This window comes from Lactuca sativa, chromosome 2 (assembly GCF_002870075.4).
Source record: "Lactuca sativa cultivar Salinas chromosome 2, Lsat_Salinas_v11, whole genome shotgun sequence".
NCBI classification, from domain to species: domain Eukaryota; kingdom Viridiplantae; phylum Streptophyta; class Magnoliopsida; order Asterales; family Asteraceae; genus Lactuca; species Lactuca sativa.
Genome location: NC_056624.2, coordinates 230,445,795 through 230,467,920, shown reverse-complemented (window position 1 = coordinate 230,467,920; position 22,126 = coordinate 230,445,795). Strand labels below are relative to the sequence as shown.

General features: G+C 31.3%; 1 protein-coding gene and 1 long non-coding RNA gene across 3 annotated transcripts; both read left to right on the top strand.

The window, feature by feature from the left end:
* The first annotated feature begins 9,378 nt into the window (after window positions 1-9,378).
* On the top strand, window positions 9,379-12,531 carry LOC111888447 (proline--tRNA ligase, chloroplastic/mitochondrial). Its single transcript, XM_023884620.2, has 11 exons — window positions 9,379-9,781; window positions 10,190-10,246; window positions 10,318-10,428; window positions 10,561-10,647; window positions 10,716-10,829; window positions 10,909-11,253; window positions 11,351-11,512; window positions 11,587-11,786; window positions 11,867-11,950; window positions 12,031-12,203; window positions 12,290-12,531. Exons 1-10 carry the CDS (start codon window positions 9,449-9,451, stop codon window positions 12,170-12,172), a joined length of 1,635 nt encoding a protein of 544 aa, XP_023740388.1. The 5' UTR covers window positions 9,379-9,448; the 3' UTR covers window positions 12,173-12,203; window positions 12,290-12,531.
* Window positions 12,532-15,191: 2,660 nt separating this feature from the next.
* Window positions 15,192-17,491, top strand: LOC111888451 (uncharacterized). Of its 2 annotated transcripts, XR_008230065.1 has the most exons (4): window positions 15,192-15,625; window positions 16,345-16,411; window positions 16,997-17,088; window positions 17,163-17,491. It is a non-coding gene; the product is annotated as an uncharacterized LOC111888451 (long non-coding RNA). The 2 variants fall into 2 exon arrangements; XR_008230064.1 differs by having other exon boundaries at window positions 16,997-17,491.
* Window positions 17,492-22,126: the final 4,635 nt, after the last annotated feature.

The window sequence follows — 22,126 nt, the reverse complement described above, 5'->3', positions numbered from 1 at the left end:
GTAAACCTGCATGTGTACGATTGATTAACACCTATAGGTTGACGAGCGCTCATGGATAGCTAAGAAGTAGGCACTCTTGGTCAAACGGTCCCCTATCACCCAAATCTTATCAAATCCCTTAGTCGTCTGAGGTAACTTGGTGATGAAATCCATGGTAATATGTTTCCATTTCCACATGGTAACCTCCAAAGACTGAAGCTTGCCATGCAGCCTCTGGTGCTCGGCCTTGAGCATCCGACACGTCAAGCACCTCTCAATATACTACACTATCTCCCTTTTCATACACGACTACCAGTAGATAAGTCGTAAATCCCAATACATCTTGGTGGCTCTAGGGTGTATCAAAAATATAAACTTGTGTGCCTCATCCAACACAGTCTGTCTGATCTCCCCAAAATCTGGTACCCAAACCCAACCACACCGGGTCAACAATACATTATTGTTGGTGGAAAACCTGTCAATCTCGCCCCTAATCCTCTCCTATTTCCAATGCTCTTTCTTGACCCCTCAACCTGCACCTCCTTAATCAAATCCAAAAGTGGCAAAACAATTGAAATCATTATACATAAACTCCCAGCCGAGGAACTAGCCGACTTGCGACTTAAAGCATCAGCGACCACATTCGCTTTTCCCTGGTGGTACAGAATCACGCAATCATAATCCTTGACCAAGTCAAGCCACCTACACTATCTCATGTTCAGATTCGGCTGATCCATGAGATATCTTAAGCTCTTGTGAACTGTGTAGATAGTATATCGGACCCCATACAAATAATGCCGCCAAATCTTGAGAGTAAACACCATTGCTCCCAACTCCAAATCACGAGTTGGATAACGAACATCATACGACTTCAGCTGCCGAGAAGCATAAGCAATAACCCTCCCTCGTTGCATAAGAACCGCCCCAGGTTGGTGATGGATGCGTAACAAAATACTATAAAATCCTCAACACTCAACACTGGGGCCTCACATAACTTCCGTCTCAGAGTCTTGAATGTGGCCTGCTGCTCAGGGCCCCAACAGAAATCCACGCCCTTCCTCGTCAAACGAGTGAGGGGTACAGAAATCTTGAGAATATTGAATAAATCTCTGATAATACCCGGCTAATCCCAGAAAACTCCTGATTTTCGAGGGAGACTTTAGAACCTCCCACTGCAGAAGAGCCTCGATCTTGGCTGGGTCGACCAAAATGTCGTTCTGGTTAACGAGGTGTCCTAAGAACTAGACCTCCCGTAACCATAACTCAAACTTCGAGAACTTGGCATATATATATATATATATATATATATATATATATATATATATATATATATATATATATCAATTATATTTATGATTCTTTTAGGTAACTTCTTAGTAAACTCCTTGACTACTTTCCAATAAGCTTTCCCCCGATTATCTGGAATGCCAAAAAAGTACCAATAAGTTTGGACTAATTAAAATAGAGCGAATACAAGACTTTTTTTTTTAATATAGTGAGAAATATATAACCATCATCTTCTTCCATCCATGATATCTTCTTTTTAGCTCTTAAATCGTTCATCACAAACTCATTCTTCACAAGCTCCTTCAAGTTATCTTTTTTGGCATGAGCATCACCAGACACTTCTTACGGGGTTATACAAGGGATTCTGTATGTCTATGTTGTTCCATGCCACTTTGTTGTTCCCTATTTATCACAACTATGTATGGGCTTTGTGTTACAAACTTCACCATCTATCTAACACCCAAATCATTCTATTTTGCCAAGTGGTAACTGAGCAACAATATATTTTGTGAGACCCACGAGAATAACAATTCACTATGTTAAGACATTTACGACAATAAACAGTATAGGAATGAATTTGGGACGTAATTAAACAATAACTTTGACCTTTTTGTAATATTTTTATGTTTTGACCTTGATTTCATTTGATTGTGTTTTAATCAATTACTATTCTTTTATTTGATTGTCTTTTAATCTTTTGTTATTCTTTTACTCATTCCTATGTAATATAAATAAGTAGATTGTAATTGTACATTACTAATATGGGGAGAATTGAAAAAAAGGATGTTATAGAAGAAAGTAAAACCAATCTATTGTTTTTACATTTGTCAATCTCTCAACTGGACGAGTATAACAATAGTTGCTAAATGGTGGAGTATAACTATGCCACCACCGTTCGGCTACTATAATGAATTGTTTTATTTGTAAAAATCAACTCAAGATTACTTTCTTACAAAAAAAAATTCTAGAAAAGTCTTATTATTTTAGAAAATGTTAATGGTTAAACCCATTTTTAATAGAAAAGCCGAAGAAACCGACAAATTTTTCACTTTAGCCCATTTTAACATGTTCCAAATTGTTATTTTTTCTAAAAAATAAGTTTTTTTCTACATATTTTTTCAAAATTTGTATATAATTTATAAATGTATTTTTATGTATTTATATATATTTTTATGTATTTATGTATTTTTAAGTATTTTAAATAAATTTTAAAGTATTTTACTAATTTTTTTTATGTATTTTTACGTATATTTATATATTTTTATGTATTTATGTATTTTTTAAAGTTTTTTATAGAGTTTTTTATGTATTTTAAATGTATAAACGTATTTTTTACGTATCTTCATTAACAATAAAAATATTCATAAACTTTGTTCATCTACAAACCACGTTCAAGAAAAAAGGGAAGAACTTACCTGCAAAAATAACGTAGATTGCTAATAACCGTCTTTGAATTTTTTTTTGGGAAGTATTTTAGTTCCTTTTTTTTCATTTAAAATATCTAATAATTAGTTTATAATGAAGCTGAAGTAAAAAATACATAGATATGTAAAAAAATATACCAAATACATAAAAAATAAAAGTACTTAAAAGATATATATAAATAAGTAAAAAATTTGTTTATATATTTAAAATACATAAAAATATGTAAAAACCTATATAAGAACTTTAAAAAAATACATAAATACATGAAAATGTATACCAAAATACATAAAAGTATGTAAAAATACTTAAAAATTTATATAAATATGTAAAAATATATATTATACATTTAAAATACATAAAACGTAAAGAAAAAACTATATAAAAAGGTAAAAAAAACTTAAGAATACTTAAATATGTAAAAATATTTAAAAATACGTAAAAATTTGTTTATACATTATATACAAATTTTGAGAAAATATGTAGAAAAATCTTATTATTTTGGAAAAGTAACGATTCGATCTCATCACCACTGAAGATGTCAAAAGGGGTAAAGTAAAAATTTTACGAATTTCTTTGGGCTTTTGTATTAAAACAATGAGACTTCATCGTTATTTTTCCCAAAATAATGAGAATTTTCCGAAGATTTCCCTATAAAAAACATAATTTTACTAGTTTTTATATATATATATATATATATATATATATATATATATATATATATATATATATATATATATATATAATCATGTCATTTTAAAAATTGGTTAATTTTGTAAAGAGAAATTAAATATTTTCCTATCTTTTCTTTCTACTTATCTTTCTATCTATATGAGATGGTGACAAATGTCACAATTTGATAAAATTAATAATATTTTAAGACACTTGTCATAATTTCAAATTGATAAGAAGATAAATAGGAAGAAAAGTTTAAGTATAAAAATATTTGATTTCTCTTTTGTAAATAACTTATATCTCCTATAAACTTGTTCACAAAAAAAAACAATAAATACTACAATTTCTTACAATCATTTAGAGCAAGTATAATTCATTTGAAAAGATAGATTACGGATGAGCATCACCCAGAACTGATAATCAATTTAATGGGAATATAGAATCAGGAACCAGACCGAATACCCTGATTCTAGTTCTCGTCTAGTTCTATAAGACAATGTGCTCTTAAAGGATGTGTTTGGTTCCCGACCAAGTCCAAAATGAACCGCGAACCGAATAACCGATAACCGATTCAGAGGGAAATAAAGGACCGAAAACCGAACCACATTTACTGGTTTCCATTTTGTTCCGGTCCGGTCCCGGGTCAAATGCCCATCATTACGGGGTAGTGGCGAATGCAAAAGTTAAGGAGTGGGGCATGTGTCCCCAATGGCTAAAAAATTTACATATAAATACTCTATTTATTTTTAATTTTACTTTAAAATGTTTTATGTTTTTGAAAAAATTCAAAAAATACCCTCAACAAAATAAAATACTGGAATGGCCACTGTTATGGAGACTAGGTCCACCATAACGGCGTTGACCATTACTAAACAAAAATAATCCGTCATCGTACAGAACTACAGATATATTTCTTAACATATACATTCTAATAATGTCCATCTAAACTATATGCTTTAAAAAATATCTTTTTGTTTGTGCGACAGATTTTTATATATATAGTAGTGGTTTGTTAAATTTATTCTGTAATAATTATAATATAATGATGCTAGTTGGTGTTCGTGGTCCTAGAAATTTCGATGTAAAAATAGTATAAAAAGTAGAGTGAAAAAGCTTAAGAATATTATAAAATTAAAAGTTCGGTACTAAGTAGTTTCCTAAGTCCAGTATGTAGTTTTGGTTGTCTTTAGGTGTTTATCCTAACACTCTTTGAGAAATATTCTTCGACTCTCACTGTTGTCGTTTATAAGTGTTTTGTTTGTATTTTGGTTACCATTCTAACACTGTTATTAATTAGTATTATATACACAATATATGAAATGGTTCAATTGCAAAATATCCAATAATGTTCAAACCTTTTGAGTTATATACTTATATCCAATGCCATGGAAACGTAATATTAAAAGTGAATGAATTCGGGTTATATTTTTATTTCTAGGGTATTTTGGGGGATGAAATAACAAAATTAGCTCAAAAAGGAATGGACAATTTTAAGATTATTGGAAATATGCTAATATACTCACAATCTATAAATTTGCGGATTCGCAAATAAGCCACTAACTTAGAAAGAAAGGAAAGAGAGGATTACGCTTTAATGACGTGATTAAGCCTAGCTAATTCCTTCCAAATCCCTCCAATTTGGGAGGAAGATTATGAGACTACAGTTGTTTATATGTTTAGAGTTCATACATATGCACAATAAATCTTGATAAAATTTGAATTACTTAACACCAAAAGAATCTATATAAGTAATTAATGGATCGCAGGTGATGTTAATGTGTGATATATTGGACACAAAAGCTTGTACTTGGATACTCTGCAAGTAGACAATGAAGAAGGTACTACAAGTCATAAATGCATAATTATATTAATTATTATATGGGGGTGAAACTAGTTACAGCCTTATTAATGTATGTAGGCAACGGATGTTATGCCACGGACCAATTTATGAAATGCATCAGACTTACAGGCCGGTGACTGCATCATCTGAATCCTTAGTAAATTTTCCATCCGTAAAAGGTGAAACTTATATGGTTCATGTCTTTACCATATTAAGCAATGTATGTCACTTTTTCTTTATTATATTTATATGGTACCAATGAAGATGCATGTTATTTTTTTTATAATTACTAAAAAATTCGATAGATTATATATGAGTTTTTATTTTTAACATAATACACAAAAATTGATTAACATTAGAACATACATGGTATGTGTTCAACATTCTTATCGTTATGAATTTAACTATTTAAGAACCAGGAAGAGTAGTACATACACTGTTATTGGGTGGTTACGTAGTTTCATTTTGTAAATATGTGGTTTCAAAATTGTTTTATTTTAGTTTCATTTTGTAATATCATTAAAAATTTAGGAAAATGTTAACTATGCATTTGTTCATTTTAATCGATCAACTTATTTTGTAAGTAATGAATTTTCCAAGACCAGTCTCATTTAGCCTTTTTTTAACCGGTTATAGCTCTTAACTTGCTTACGTGACTTTTTTTTAATGATTTGTATGACTTGGTATTTCTAAAAAAGAGATCGAGTCCGTGTGGGAGAGAAATCGAATTGGGTATGGTGTCTTTGCCTTAAAAGAAACATGATGTTCTAACATTTTAATTAAGTTGTAATACAAATCATTAAAAAAATGTCATGTAAGCCAATTAAGATCATTTAGAAAGCTTGTTATCTAAAAGTGAAAAAATAAGTCGAATGATAAAAAATAACAAATGAAATAGTTCTTTGGTAATTTATAAAATTTTCTATAAAGTTTAACCGGTATTACCTACCATGTCTAGTTAAAGGGACTAACAGACGAAAATTTTAAAAAGCTTTTTTACCTAAAAATGAACAAAAATAAGTTCACTAACTAACAATGGACAAATAAAATATTTGTTGGTCATTTTCATATTTTCCTTAGGAGTTATTGTTGACAAAAAGATTTATATTTATTTGATTTAAAACACAAGACATACATCACCAATGAATGCATTCGTTGTCGTACTTGTTTTGTGTTATGTCAATATTATAATAAACACATAGGTTAAACGTAAGAAATAACTTATATATTTTTACGTGTTTATATATTATAACAGTTTTACTTTATTATTTCTTTATATTACAAATAAGACGCTACAATAAACAAATAAAAAACCCCACTATCTTTCATAAAACCCTAAGTGGGATTTTGAAATTAACATTTATATATCTCTCAAAATACATGGCATTTTGAAATTTTTATTCATTACAGCATTACGTTATGGCGTTGTGCATACAATTTGTATTGCATTTGAATGAGGAGAACTGTATTATTGTTGATAAAGCTCACTTTTATATCACAGTTGTAAACAAAATACTTCAAGAATCAAATTTGACTTATATATGCTTTTAGTTCTGTAGACTCTTCAAATGGGTATAATTTATTACATCTATGTTTATACATATTACATAAACATATACAGTGCTTTTTCGAGAAACATAAAGTTACATCGAACACCATTACCTCTTTGTAAAATTACCACCTTAACTAATCAGCAAACTACTTCGTTCTAAGTCAATTGCTCACATCAACTGCACAGCTTTAGTTTTGAATGTTATTTATGTTGGGTTGGACACCTGGATTTATCTAATATATATAAGTGGTAAAAATGGGTCGGCCTATATTTTAGGCCTATTGGGCTTTAGGATTTAGTTTAAGAGTACACATTTTGACATTAGGAATTTAGCATGGGAGCAAAAAGTTTAGTTGTGCAAGAATGAAGTAAGATGCTAAGGTTCACAATTGTCCTAATCTTATAATCCATGCTATTTTAAATAACAAATTTAGTCATTTTTTAAAATCAAAATACAATGCCACTTTGCAATGAAGTGAACGATGTCACTTTACACTTTACAGTGAACAATAAAGTATTTGTTATTAGCGGCGGAAACCATGCAAATAATGCATTTCACAACAAAACCATTGCAAAATTGATGATTATTTGGAAATTTTGTGAAATTTTTATTATTTATTTTATAAATCATTAAAATTTGGCTATATTGTTATATTCGCTAACAATATTTTAACAAAATGCAACAAACTTAATCTTGAGTGCTTAAACAATTCAAAATTTTGTTTGTTACGATTCCTTCAATTTCTATTATAGTAAAATTACGTTGTATACAACTTTTATAAATTTGGTTCTAGTTTTAGAAATTTGACAATGTTGATTCTTTTCCACCTATACAATCCAACCCAATCCAATTATTCATACTCATTAGCATTTCAACTCAATCTCATTTTATATTAAAAAATTAAATCAATATAGGTTTTATTTTGTATATATTTTAGGATATTTTATACTAAAGATAAATATAATTATTAACTAAAATGGTTTTAAAAAAGGACTTGAACTTGAATTCTCAACCTAAAAAAGAAAAGAGACTAGACATCTAATAGCATTTGATAGATTTGCTAATTATAAAAATCAATGGTTTCAAATTTCCTAAAGACTAAACTACACAAATGGTCCCTGTGGTTTGCTCAAAATTGTCATTTTGGTCCAAAAATGTTTGGACTAGCACTACAGGTCCAAAGTTTTCATTTTGTTGCGAGTTTGGTCCGATTTGTTTTGATTTATTTTAAATGACGAGTTTGCCCTTCATTTTACATTTTTTTTTATTTTTTTAATGACTTTAATGGTTTCTAAGTAAAAGAATAATAAAAATAAAATTAAACTCTCAACGCCTCACCCTTCTATTTTATTCCCTGCTATTAGACCCCTTCTTCCCCATTCTTCATCGTTAACCGGTAAAACCACCACCACCGGTCAGCAACACCGCCACCAGTCAGCCCCTAGAAGCATCACCAGTTACCACCGCCACCACCCTTGATTTTCCGATCAACGACACCACCACCGGTCAACACCTCTCTCTCTCTCTCTCCATCACTTGCCGGTAAAATGCGAACAACCACCACTTCCACATGCCGGAGCCGCCACCATACCTCTCTCTCTTTCTCATGATCAAACCACTCTCTTCTACAGATGAATACACAGACAAAATTCAGAAATTTAACATACAAAAATGCATACAAAATCCAGAGATTTCTAACACCAAATACATGCATCTGTTCAAGATTTGATACATGAACCAGCTAGGGTTTCGAAAAACTTGATGGGTGGCTCCACCGCCGGTACCTCAACCAGCTCTGAAGCTCCAGATTTGCAACATCTCTACAGCATCGCCAACAACTCTGTCGAAGACGACACCATCGTCTGGTGTTACCTTCTTGCGGATCTGAAAACACAATGAAGATTTGTTCAAACTCGTCGCTCCAATCAATCGTTCGTCGTGGTTTAGATTTGACGACAGCTAGGGTTAAGGTTCCCAAACGGTGGTGGAGGCTTTCGCATACGAGGGTTTTCCTGTCCGACGTTGGTGAAGGCTTTCAGATCTGAGGAACGGCGAAGCATAGGAGAAGTAGAGAAACGAAGGCGGCGAAAATTTGGGGTTTGCTGAGGAAGATGGCGTCGGACCTCCCTTCTTCGAGTTGCAGATCAGAGTGGCGTTGGTTTTGAGTTGTTAGGTGGTGGCTAAATGGATGGCACCGATGGTGGTGCTCCGGCTAAATGGGTGGCACCGACGGTGGTGCTCTGGTAGCAAATGAAAAGAGAGGGAGAGTGTTAGAAGTGAGAGGGTGGGTTGAAGGTTTAATTTTATTTTTTAAAATTTCTTTTAATCAGAAAACATTAAAGTAATTAAAAAAAGTAAAAAAAAAAAAATAAATAAAGGGCAAACTCGTCATTTATAAAAATTCATAAAAAATCGGACCAAACTTGCAACAAAATGAAAACTTTGGACCTGTGATGCTAGTCCAAACTTTTTGGGACCAAAGTGGCAATTTTGAGCAAACCACAGGGACCATTTGTGCAGTTTAGTCTTTCCTAAATTTGAACATGTAAAAAAGTGTAACCATTGTAATTATGAGATGTAAATGGACATGATCTATTTTTTTAGGGTGTATAATGAAAAAATATTACAGAGGCAAAAATTTGCTCAGAGTCAAACCCTCATCCTTTCTGGTTTCTCTGAAACTCGCACACAAATGGGGGCTTTGCGGCTTCCATCTCTCACTTCCATTTTCGCCGTCTCCTCTGGCCGCTCTTCGTTGTTTCTCCGCCGCAGCAACCAGCTCCATGTGCGGAAACTCACTACTACAACTAAACTTTTCGCCCAGACTACGCCTGCCACGGAGGTAGCTCCCCCTGAATCGAACCAGAAGCCTCTTGCTCAGGAACAAGGCATAACGCCTCGCTCCCAGGATTTCAATGCTTGGTACCTCGATGTCATTTCCCAGGCTGAGCTCGCTGATTACGGCCCTGTTCGTGGTACCATGGTTATTCGACCATACGGTTATGCCATTTGGGAAGCTATTCAGGTAGGTCTTTTGTTTGTTTTGAGACAAACTTGTTAAGCTCTAGCTGTTCGATTTTGGATTTTTCTTTACCTTCTTCGAAATGTGACCTAGATTTTCTCAATCTTTAAACATCTGTAACGTATCCTGTAGTACTTCTTTGCACTTAAATGCAGTCAATTCTGATTTGTTTGAAGCTAAAACCAACAACTTTTTTCTACATTCTTTGTGACCAAAAGCAGCATGGATGAATTATACTATACATATTCACAGATTAGATCACTCTCTATAACGTAGCCAAATATGTGATTTCTATTTACCACTGGAAAAATAAACATACACTTGAAAGTAAATTTGTAGCTCTTGTTTATCATCTGGATTCGACGGAGTAATCTTGTAGGGAGTTGTTGACTTTTGGTTTTCCTTTTACAGGATTATTTGAATATTAAATTCAAGGAAACAGGACATAGCAACATGTATTTTCCACAGGTAGCTATTAAGTTATTGTCTTTTTGTTGATCATTGAATGCAGTGAACTAAATAATGGATGTTACTTGCAGTTTATACCATATTCCTTCATAGAGAAAGAAGCCAGCCATGTTGAAGGTTTCAGCCCAGAATTGGCTCTTGTAACTGTTGGAGGAGGGAAAGAACTTGAAGAAAAACTTGTGGTACTGATTATAGTTACTCTACACCTCTGATTTGATATTGTTTTGTATATTCATCCACAAATTACGTTTCTAATCATGAGAATTAGGACATGAGTATGACTTTGATTCTTGCAATTTCTGAGGCTCTTGCAGGTTCGACCCACTAGTGAAACAATAGTGAACCACATGTTTACTCAATGGATTCACAGTTATCGTGATCTTCCACTTATGATCAACCAGGTTTCCCTTCACTTTATGCTAATTATTCATTTCTCAATTCTCATGTTTTCATTTTTATCCTTTACTAGTGGGCAAATGTCACAAGATGGGAGATGCGCACCAAACCCTTTATCAGGACTCTTGAATTTCTCTGGCAGGAGGGACATACTGCACATGCCACTCTAGAGGAAGCAGAGAAGGAGGTTTGTATTTCTTTTATATGTAAAAGATTAGTTTTTAAAAAGTTTGTGTTGTGTCTAACAAACAGATTGTTAAATGCAGGCAATGCAGATGATTGATGTGTATACAAAGTTTTCTTATGAGGAAGCTGCAATACCTGTGATTCCAGGTAGAAAATCAAGGGTGGAGACATTTGCAGGAGCAGATAGAACTTACACCATTGAAGCTATGATGGGTGATTGTAAGGCCTTACAGGCTGGAACCAGTCACAATCTTGGACAAAACTTTTCACGTGCTTTTGGAACACAGTTTGCTGATGAAAATGGACAAAGACAACATGTATGGCAAACCTCTTGGGCTATAAGCACAAGATTTATTGGTGGTATCATCATGACACATGGTGATGATGCTGGATTAATGCTTCCCCCAAGGTTGGCTTCTGTACAGGTGGCCTTCTTTAACCAAAATCTCTATTTTCATTTTATTTTTTCATCACCATTAATCATGAACTAACTGAAATATTGTTTTGTGATTAACTTACAAGGTGGTGATTGTGCCAATTTGGAAGAAGGGTAATGAAAAGAAGGAAGTTCTTGATGCTGCAGTGTCTATCAAAGATGTTCTTCATACTGCTGGGATTAAAGTGAAGCTAGATGATTCTGATCAAAGAACACCAGGATGGAAATTTAATTTCTGGGAAATGAAGGTCAGATATTAATTTATATGGAGTTTTTGTTATCCCCTTTTAAGTTATATGATATTTTTTGAATTTTTGTACAGGGTGTTCCTTTAAGAATTGAAATAGGTCCTCGTGATGTTTCAAGCGGGAGTGTTGTTGTATCTAGAAGAGATATTCCTGGAAAACCAGGGAAGGTTTTTGGAATATCTATGGAACCTTCCGTTCTCATACCTTATGTCAAAGAAAAACTGGAGGAGATCCAGTTATCCCTTTTGGATAAGGCCAAGTCATTTCGAGATAGGTAAATGTAAATCATGGGCAATATCGTAATTTTACTCATGTTTGGGTTTGGGGGTATTTAAAGTATTCATTTATCTGCAGCAACATTGTGGATGTGAAGTCATATGATGAACTGAAAGAGGCAATATCACAGGGAAAGTGGGCAAGGGGTCCATGGGTAGGAAGGTATGTTGGATTTTCATTCTAAAAATCACTTCATACAAATATTCTCTGATCTTCTTCTGGTGTTATGTTTACTATTATAGTGATGAAGATGAATTGAAGGTGAAAGAAGAAACAGGGGCAACGATTAGGTGTTTTCCTTTTGAACAACCTCAAGGCCCAAACAAGTGCTTGATGACTGGCAATCCAGCTGATGAAGTTGCAATTTTTGCTAAATCTTACTGATCAATTACTTGTTATTATTATTCACGAAAAGGTCTTCTCTTCATTTCTACCATTAAAAATCCAAATTGAATTCTTAACATGTATCATAATCTATCTATTGATTTTTTATGCATGTAGCTGGTGGACATGAAAAAAGCATATGATGGAGAAAGATATCCAAACAGAAAGATGTAAAGAGACTTTAAAGGGAAAGGGAAAAGGGAAGAAAGAAGATATCTTTGAATTTTCTTTTTCAAAGTAATGATAATAGAATAATTTGCTACCTAGCAAAGACCCATTTTTTTTTCTTTTTAATTTATGGCACGAACAACAACCTATGTAGTGTTTTCTCTTTTCAGAATCTATACCTTCTTACTTTTTTTTTTTTTTTTGAAAGAGATCTATACCTTCTTACTTTAGTCGATATGGAGGGGGGCTTGACAACAAACATGTGTGTGTGGATGGAGAATCGACACACCTTAGTTTAAAGTAGATATTATGTATGATAATTTTTTATAAACTATGGGCTTGGACACATATAGGCAAAGATTTTAAGACAAAAATGATGGTATAAATACAATATATCCAAAGCTATATATATTTTCCTGAAGTCGGCATTGATTTTGCTTATTGCAAATGTAGTATATTTTTTTTCAGCAATGAATGATTTCTGCAATAAGATAGATTAATCAGTTTATATGATTGTTTAGTTTTATACATAAAGATAGATTGATCAATTTATGATATAATTATAAATAGTTTTAAAAATATGAAATTTGTGAACAATTGCAAGACATTGACTAATATTTTCTTAATTACATTTGACATGTGGTATGTGGTATTAAGGTTTGTAGGTTTTATTTTACCTACGGTATTCTCTCGGTTGGGCTAAGGTTTCCATTTTTTCGTTATTTTTTTGGGAAAAAAAAAGCATCAAATGTAAACCATAATATATTTATATACAACCTACGAGCAAAAAAAAAAAAAAAAAAAAAAAAAAAACTCAAAAACATAGGCTTCATACGTAACCTACGGTATACAAGTATACAATGCACAGTTTATGCATTGTATACTTGTATACCATAAGTTTCGTATGAAGCCGACGGTTTCATATTTTTATTTTTGTTTTTTTTAACAAAAAATAAATACTATATGTATAAAAACTACTTCTAATGAATAATGTGGTAAAATTTACGCAAAAAAATGACACATACATCGTTGTTTTTTAAAGACTCCATTGAGAGAAAATAGTAGGTCAAATCAAGAAAAATGTAGGTAAATGATATAATCTAAAAATAAATCATTCTATATTATGGGCGGATGGGCCCTGAAAGAGTAGACGAGCCACAAAAGAATAGTCTATTGCCCGAAACCATGGGGGGCGTTTGTGTGGGAGGGAGGGGGGGAGTGGGCAGTCATAGTAAAACTGTGTTTGATCGTAGACAATCCTAATCTTCTACGGTTTCATGGGCTATTTTGGGGTAGATGGATATTTTTTTGACTAAAAATGAATAAGTCATTAAGGATTTAGGCTAGTTTAACAATTTTCTCATAAAAACTATTTTATAAGTTAATTATTTGAACCTTAATAATAAAAGTGCAAACCATATGGACCATTTTACGGTTTTATCAATAGATATTAGTATATTACATACTAGGTGTGAGACCCGTATACTACACAGGTTTATTAAAAATAAAAATTTAATATCAATAGTTAAACATTAAATATTTTATAAAGTAATATTTTTACATAACATAATGTAATCTTTAGGAACATTTATAAAAGAAATCAAATATTCTTTAAAATATTTATGAGACTTTATTATCAAATTAATAGAATGATTATCTATTTTTATAAAACTCATTGGAATTTTATGGAAATTTATTTAAAAAAAATAGAAATTCTCAAAAAATAACAAATAAAAAATAATAATTCTAAAACTTTAAAAAAAATTACCAGGGCAAAACTCTTGAAATTTTTAAAGTGGAAAAATAATTTTCATTTATTCGAGATGACTTTTTCGTACTACATGCTACTGTTCATTTAGAATCTATGAACACATAATTTACATGTAGTTTGCTCTTCTAGAATTTATCAACAAATAGTTATCGAATAATGTGTATGTTTAGGAAAAGATAGGGTACATGTGGACTTGAACAAGAGTTATATGATCCCCTCGAAGCTATTATATCCCACACATCCCTTATCTCATCAAGTACAACTCTACATTCTCCCCATTCTTTTTTGTTTTTCTTATTTCTTATCCATATCAAAAGTTTATTTATTAGAAATAAATATCTATCAAATTTATGTAAACGCTGTTACAAACATAATATATATATATATATATATATATATATATATATATATATATATATATATATATATATATATATATATATATATATATATATATATATATATATATACTTGGTGTGAGACCCATATATTATACAGGTTGATTTAAAAAAATTAAATATTAGATTAAAGTGTAAACAGAAAATATTTTTTAATGTACAACTTTAAAATAAAAAAGAAAAAATGTATTTATTGAAATTTAATATCATATATATGATATTTAATACTTTACATATATGAATATATGACTTTAAATTTTAAAAATTGAAACAAATCAAAAATTGACAAATGGAAAATATTTATTTCAAAAATACCACAAAATGATAAGTGTCAAAACTCATGAGAGATTGACATGTGGCAAAAAAATAACTTCATTTATTAAGAATATATATATATATATATATATATATATATATATATATATATATATATATATATATATAGAGAGAGAGAGAGAGAGGGGAATGATCATTTGAGAACTCAAAGTTTCCCAAGAACCCGAGAACTAAATGTGGAACGTTGGATCAAAAAAATGAAGGGTCGAGATGCAAGGTGGTGTTTTTGTAAATAAGTAGACAAAAAAGGAAGGAGAGGTATCTTAATTAATTCAGTTAGGGGTATTATAGGAATAAAAGTATACTTAAATGATTTCTTGAATCTAATATCTGATAAAATAAATTTTCATCTCTCTCTCTCTCTCCGTCCCATTTTCCTCTCTCGCTCAAACCTACGATCCATCTTCCGACGATTCACCTGCGTCGAATTGCCTCTAATCCTTCATCCAATTCCATGCTTTCGATTCTAAAATTGCTTCTACTCACACGAATACGGTGAAGATAAACGATCGATTTCCATATCCCAATCGATCAAACTATCATCATCGATCATCAATCTATATGAAATCTGAAATCCCCAAACGATCGAAGTTTCATTGTTGCTGAACTCCTTGATCTCATGTTCTTCAAAGAAAAACTCCACTGAAGATGCTTTGATTTTGAATCGTTTATCCTCCATCAGTTCCCCGGAGTACACCGTAATCGCCGACTTCATCTCGGCCTCCACTGTAGATTGAAGACCTGAACGAAGAAGATGATCCATTGTCGATCAAAATTTAGGTATTATCTGTTTCTATTGTTGACTCCTAACATTTGTTTGACCTTTATGAATTGTTTTTGCCTAATTGTTAAGTTGAACCTGTTTAGTTAATATGTTTTTAAAAAAAGTTAAATCTTTGTGTTGATTGTAGGTATAAAAATAGACATCTGTGTTATTGAAAAATATAGATATTTGTTTGCACTCAACATGTTCGATGAAATGCCTCAATGAGAAATATCACATGCTAACTTCACTTTGACTTCATAAATGATGATTTAATTCCAATTTAGGATTCTGAAGATTTTTTTGGTTATATATTGAGAAATGTAGGAGATATTTTTATTTGTGGAAGATTGCATCCTTTTGAGCATAGAATATAATGTCGGAAACTAGTCGTCTTCCACAAATAAATTTTCATAATACAATTTAAATGGATTACATGCTCCTCAGGTACATGTTTTAATTTTATTTACTTCTTATGTGTCATCTTTTGCTCTTATAATATACATGTTACAACAAAAGATCCTCTTGCTTCATGGTAATTAGTAATATTTATTTGATGTTAGAATTATGAGTAGAAGAGATTAGGAACTTGTTAGAATGATGGTTTTTGCCTGGACTTGGTGATGAACAAACTTCCTGTTAGTAAATAGTTAATATAGAACTAAAATTGTTAAATGTATGTGAGCTCCTTTCTCAAATATTTAATAATCTTTTTTTTGTCAAACAATATTGGCAGGAAGAAGTTGAAAGAGGCAAGAGAGCAATTTATTTGATGGGCGCTTCCTTGTTAGAAACATGCAATGGTATTTGACTATATGTTTTGTCTCTCAATTCCTACTCATTCATTTTAATATAATATTAATATTAATATTAATATTCAACAGTGAATTTACACATCCCATATGGACAAAGTATTTTATATTAATATTAATATTAATATTCAACAATGAATACACATTATGTTGTACACTTAGTAGGAAATATTGATGAAGATACAGATGAGTGTGCAGTTTGTGTAGAAATAGGAAAATGTTGTCTTCATTGATTTATATATATATATATATATATATATATATATATATATATAAAATTTAGCTCTACCTATATTTTTTAAATGTTGTGATGAAAGAAAATCTATAAACAAAGTTTTAATTTTCAGGTAGAATAATTTTTTTTATTTGTATAATCACTCCAAGTCATCAGAGTAAATAGAAGCGTTCGTTATGAGTTTATTTTATCTCATATGTTGTGTATCCTCCTTCTTTATGGCAGATTTCAAGTAAACTTTATTTGTGTCTTTTTATATTAATTGTTAAAACATTTGATTTTGTATAAATTTTGACGATATTGTAACAAAAATGAAACTTGTGTTTTGAACATTTTCTTAGGAGCTGGTTTCGGATATTGGCTAGTGAGGAAATATATTATTTCTGAAGATGGAGAAGTTGATGTTCGGGTTGAAGTCACATGTATTATCCTGGTAGGTTACTATATTCATTAATTAAACTAATATTTCCAAAAGTGGTTCATGATTTAATGAATTCTATGTTTTAGTTGCTTATATTTGAGGCTTGTGTTATCTTTTTCTGAGCACGAAAGACACCCCTTTGGCAATGACTGCGGTGGGGTCTTGTTTGGGTGTATACTACATGATCACGAAGATTGTAAGGAAAATGCCATGTAGGATCTATGCAACCCTCAAAGAGCTCAGCCTTGGTATGATGGAGAAGGAATGGAATGTATCATTCCATTGGAATTGACGATTCTTAAATGAATGTAATTCCTTCCATTTTCTGGAATTTATGAAGAGGAACAATTTTGTTAGCCCTAAAGTTGCTTATGAAACAACAACTGATTTGCATGTACAGTTAGATGAATTTTAATAAATTCAACTATATATATATATATATATATATATATATATATATATATATATATATATATGAGAAACTAATATCTTGCTCTTTGATAAAACTATTACAATTTTTTTACTAATTTCCTGTATCTCTTCTTGCAAAATGTATCATTCCATTGGAATGGACGAATCTTGAATGAATGTAATTCCTTCCATTTTCGGGAATTTATGAAGAGGAACAATTTTGTTAGCCCTAAAATTGCTTATGAAACAGCAAGTGCTTTGCATGTATAGTTGGATGAATTTTACTAAATTCAACTATATATATATATATATATATATATATATATATATATATATATATATATATATATATATATATATGAGAAACTAATATCTTGCTCTTTGATAAAACTATTACAAAAAAAGTTTGCTAATTTCCTATATTTCTTCTTGCATTTGCAGATTTGCTCTTGATATTGACCTTGATGCTCCAAAAATTAGAATTCTTATGAGATTAAATGCCCCATCAAAGTATAACAATCATTTTCGTTTGGATTTTGGTCATTTGACATTGAGGAAAGATGGATATTTTAATTAATCTTTGGGATATTTTATGTTCCATCATTGATTTCTGATTCGATGACCAATAAACTAATCCGTTAGTATAATATATAAATGAAAATATAATTTTATTGAAGTATTTTGGTTGCAAACTTTACATATGAATTACATGTGATTCACATGTAATTTACATATGATTCATATGTAAATCACAAGTGAATCACATATGAATTACATGTGATTCACATGTAATTTATATGTGATGTAAATCACAAGTGAATCACATATGAATTACATGTGATTCACATGTAATTCACATATGATTCATATTTTAATCACATGTAATTCACATATGATTCACTTGTGATTCACATGTAAATACGAATTACATGTGATTCACGTGTAAATCACAAGTGAATCACATATGAGTTACATGTAATTCACATGTAAATAACATGTGATTCACATATGAATTACATGTGATTCACATGTAATTCACATATGATTAATTTGTGATTCACATGTAAATTACAAGTGAATTACCTATGAATTACATGTGATTCACAAGTTAATCACATATGAATTATATGTGATTCACATGTAATTCACATGTAAATCACAAGTGAATCACATATCAATTACATGTGATTCACATGTAAATCACAAGTGAATTACATGTGATTCACAAGTTAATCACATATGAATTACGTCTACATGCACACATGCATTTTGTGTAAGTGTTCTTTGTTAATTTTTTTAAAAAGTTTTCTTGTGAATTTCACATTTAAATCTTAAAAGATACAATCACATGTGAATATCACATTATATAATCACATGTGAATCTTACATGATATATTGCATTAATCAATTTCTTTTCCTGTAGATTTTGAAGATTTTTTGGAAAATATTGAAGAGGTGAAAAATGATAAATTGAAGAAAATATGGAAATCTTGATATGAAGAAATGATAACACTGTGAATCTTTGTAGTTTTTTTTTATATTTTATTTTGTATCGAATAAAATACTTGTATTATGTTTATAGATTGATTAATAAAAATGAGATTTTTTATAATTTACTTACGAATATTATAGTATAAGAAATATGCATGTATGCATTTGAAAAAACAAGCATATATGCACCTAAAAACATTGAATATTTTGTGTAACATCCCGAAATTCAAGTAAGGCCATTTAGCCCTTCCTTTTTATCAAATGGTCAAGACTAGTCCATGAGTGAGTTCTTGTAGCACATGAGTACGCTGGGCGTATCGGGGTACGCTGCGCGTACTCATGCGCTTAATTTGGACGCGGACTCGCCTGGGTACGCTGGGCGTAAAGGGTCCAGATGCAAACCCTAAATGTTTGGCTTGTGCACTATTTAAATGATGCTAAGGCTCATTTCCCAACCTCCATATCAGTGAGTGAAACCCTAAGAGAGAGCCCTCCATCGTTCTTAGCTTGAGTGTGTGTGTTTTAAAGCTAAAAGTGCCTTGGTGTGTTAGTGAAGAAGAAGGAGAAGAGCTTGTGGAGGCTAAGGCTTGAAGTGCAAGTTTGGATCTGAGATCTATAGAGGAAGGAGCTGCATTTGGAGGTATAAAGTTCAAAACTTTCCTCCTTATTTGGTTAGATGATTGCATGGACCATTTCTAGGGTTAAAAGTCCCAAAGGTGGAGACTTTATGAGTGTGATGTACTCCATGGACCTACGTCTGTCCCATTTCAGTGATATTTGTGTTATAGATCCATAAAGTTGCCATCTTGGTCGTTGTCATGAGGTTATGCTTGAGTTATGAGCTTTCTAGAGTTAGGAAATGGAATGTTATGGGTGTTAGTGACTTGTCCAGACATGCAAAGGCTTAAAGTCACCAACTTTATGGATTAAGAGGCTTAGAAATGGTCAGATCTAAAAGTTGGACGTGGGTCTTAACTGTTTAAGACCTCAAGAGTTTAGAGTCTGGAACTAGGGTTTACGTGGGGCGTAATCCCAGTACGCGCGACGTAAGGGGTCGCACACCCCGTTTCTGTGAGGGCGCCGGGTATGCCCAACGTACATGTTTGGTACGCGCAGCGTAACCCGAAGGGTTGACTTTTGTTGACTTTTAGGGTCTGGTCAACTTTAGAGTCTTTGAGCTATGGGAGGGGTAAAATGGTCTTTTACCCTTCTGAGAGTAATAAGAGAGGGAATAGCCTAGCCTTAAGGGATGTATTGATTTAGAGTGTTTCTTTCATATGATTAGGCGGAGGCTAGATCGAATTTTTCAGAGTTGAGATTTTACCGAGTTACCCGATGTGAGTCTTCTCACTATACTTTACCTAGAGTGGTAATCAGAGTTATGTGACAGAGTATTTTGTATGCTTTTGCATGATGTGATTTCTATGTGATTTATGATATGTATGTGCCAGAGTTTTCAGAGTTAGGACCGCAAGGTCCACAGAGTTAGGCCCAGAGGGCCCATAGAGTTATGGGACTGGAGGGTCCCACTGAGACACATTGACCAGAGGGTCAAACAGAGTTATAGCCTCGAGTGGCTAATATGTATTGTGTGTGGTGTTTTGGGGAACTCACTAAGCAATTATGCTTACAGTGTTGTGTTATGTGTTTTAGGTACCAGTGAGGATCGCAGGAAGGCGCCGGTTTGATCAGTACACACTCGAGGAGCTTTTTACATATTTTGATATTGGGATGTGATGTTATGAATTGATTACGTGATACAATGATGTTTTATGACAATTATGAATGAAAAGGTGTTTTATAAATGTGAAAAATTATTTGAAAATTTGGGTGTTACATTTTGTTAAAAAAATGCAATTTTGAAAAAAAATTGCACTTTTTTTTTTATAAAAATCACATTTTTTTTTTGGAAAAAATGTTGTTTTTTTGAAAAAAAATGTTGTTTTTTTTTTCATTTTTTTTAAAAAAATTCATGTTTTTAGAAAAAAATTAAAAGATCTCCATTTAAAAAAAAATGATTTTTTTTAAAAATAAATCCGAAATTTTGAGTTATTTTGTTAATTTTTAAACAGTTATATTAATATATTAAATAACACAAAAAAATTAAACATTAAATGAGATTGGTAAGATGACGATCATATCCTTAACGAATTATTTTTTATCCAATGCTCCACTTTTAGTTCTCGAGCTTTCGGGAAACTTTAAGTTCTCAACCGATTTCAACCATATATATATATATATATATATATATATATATATATATATATATATATATATATATATATATATATATATATATATATATATATATATATATATGTGTGTGTGTGTGTGTGTGTGTGTGTGTGTGTATAACAATTTAATTTGTTTCTCTATAAGTTCAGTCTTTATAATCGGCTAGTCTACATTAGACCGGAAAATTAACTTAATAAGGTAAAATAATTTTCAGTTTGTACAAATTTAGTTCATAGTGGTTTTGTACACATTCTTCCGTTATGACTTATTTTATTCAAGTGTTGCTCACGACATCCAACGTGTGACAATCAATAATAATGTGTTCCTATATGTGGCTCGTCCCTCACTTATATCAGTAACCTAATAAATGAATCAGTCAATATAATGTTGAAGCCTTAGTTTTCTCCAATCAGAAGATGTCTTGGGCTTCGGTTCCATCTGTCTTCGTAACAGACAATGAGATTCTTTGTGATTACTTCCTTCAAACTTGAATTTGCACTTCAAAAACAAAAAAACAAAAAAAAACATGACAAAAAGTTTAGAGTCTTCCTAATCCATACGTTTGTAGAATTCCACTTCCCTTGTTGATTTGCATATCACTTTCTTAGTTATGCAATAAACTACTAAGTTGAAACAAATTATGAAATAACTAACTAAACAAAATCTAAAAAACTAAAATCATGAAACAAAACCAGAAAATCCAAAACTGTAAAAACAAAACAAAACTAGAGAAACAAAACATATCATATCATATCATACTATATTATAAAGGAAACATTTTTTTTTTCACCACATTCATTTGAAACTTCCAACTTTTCATATTTTCATACAATATGCTTAATTTGTTAACTTAAATATGCTTTTAGCTGTAAACAATATCATAAATGGAAGAAGTTGTGATTTATCAATATGA

Excerpts from the sequence above, each read along its gene's own strand:
- LOC111888447 (XM_023884620.2), top strand. The coding sequence starts at position 9,449 with ATGGGGGCTTTGCGGCTTCCATCTCTCACTTCCATTTTCGCCGTCTCC. Across the intron at positions 11,254-11,350 it reads CAAGGTTGGCTTCTGTACAG|GTGGTGATTGTGCCAATTTG; the intron begins GTGGCCTTCTTT and ends TTAACTTACAAG. Across the intron at positions 11,951-12,030 it reads AGGGGTCCATGGGTAGGAAG|TGATGAAGATGAATTGAAGG; the intron begins GTATGTTGGATT and ends TTACTATTATAG.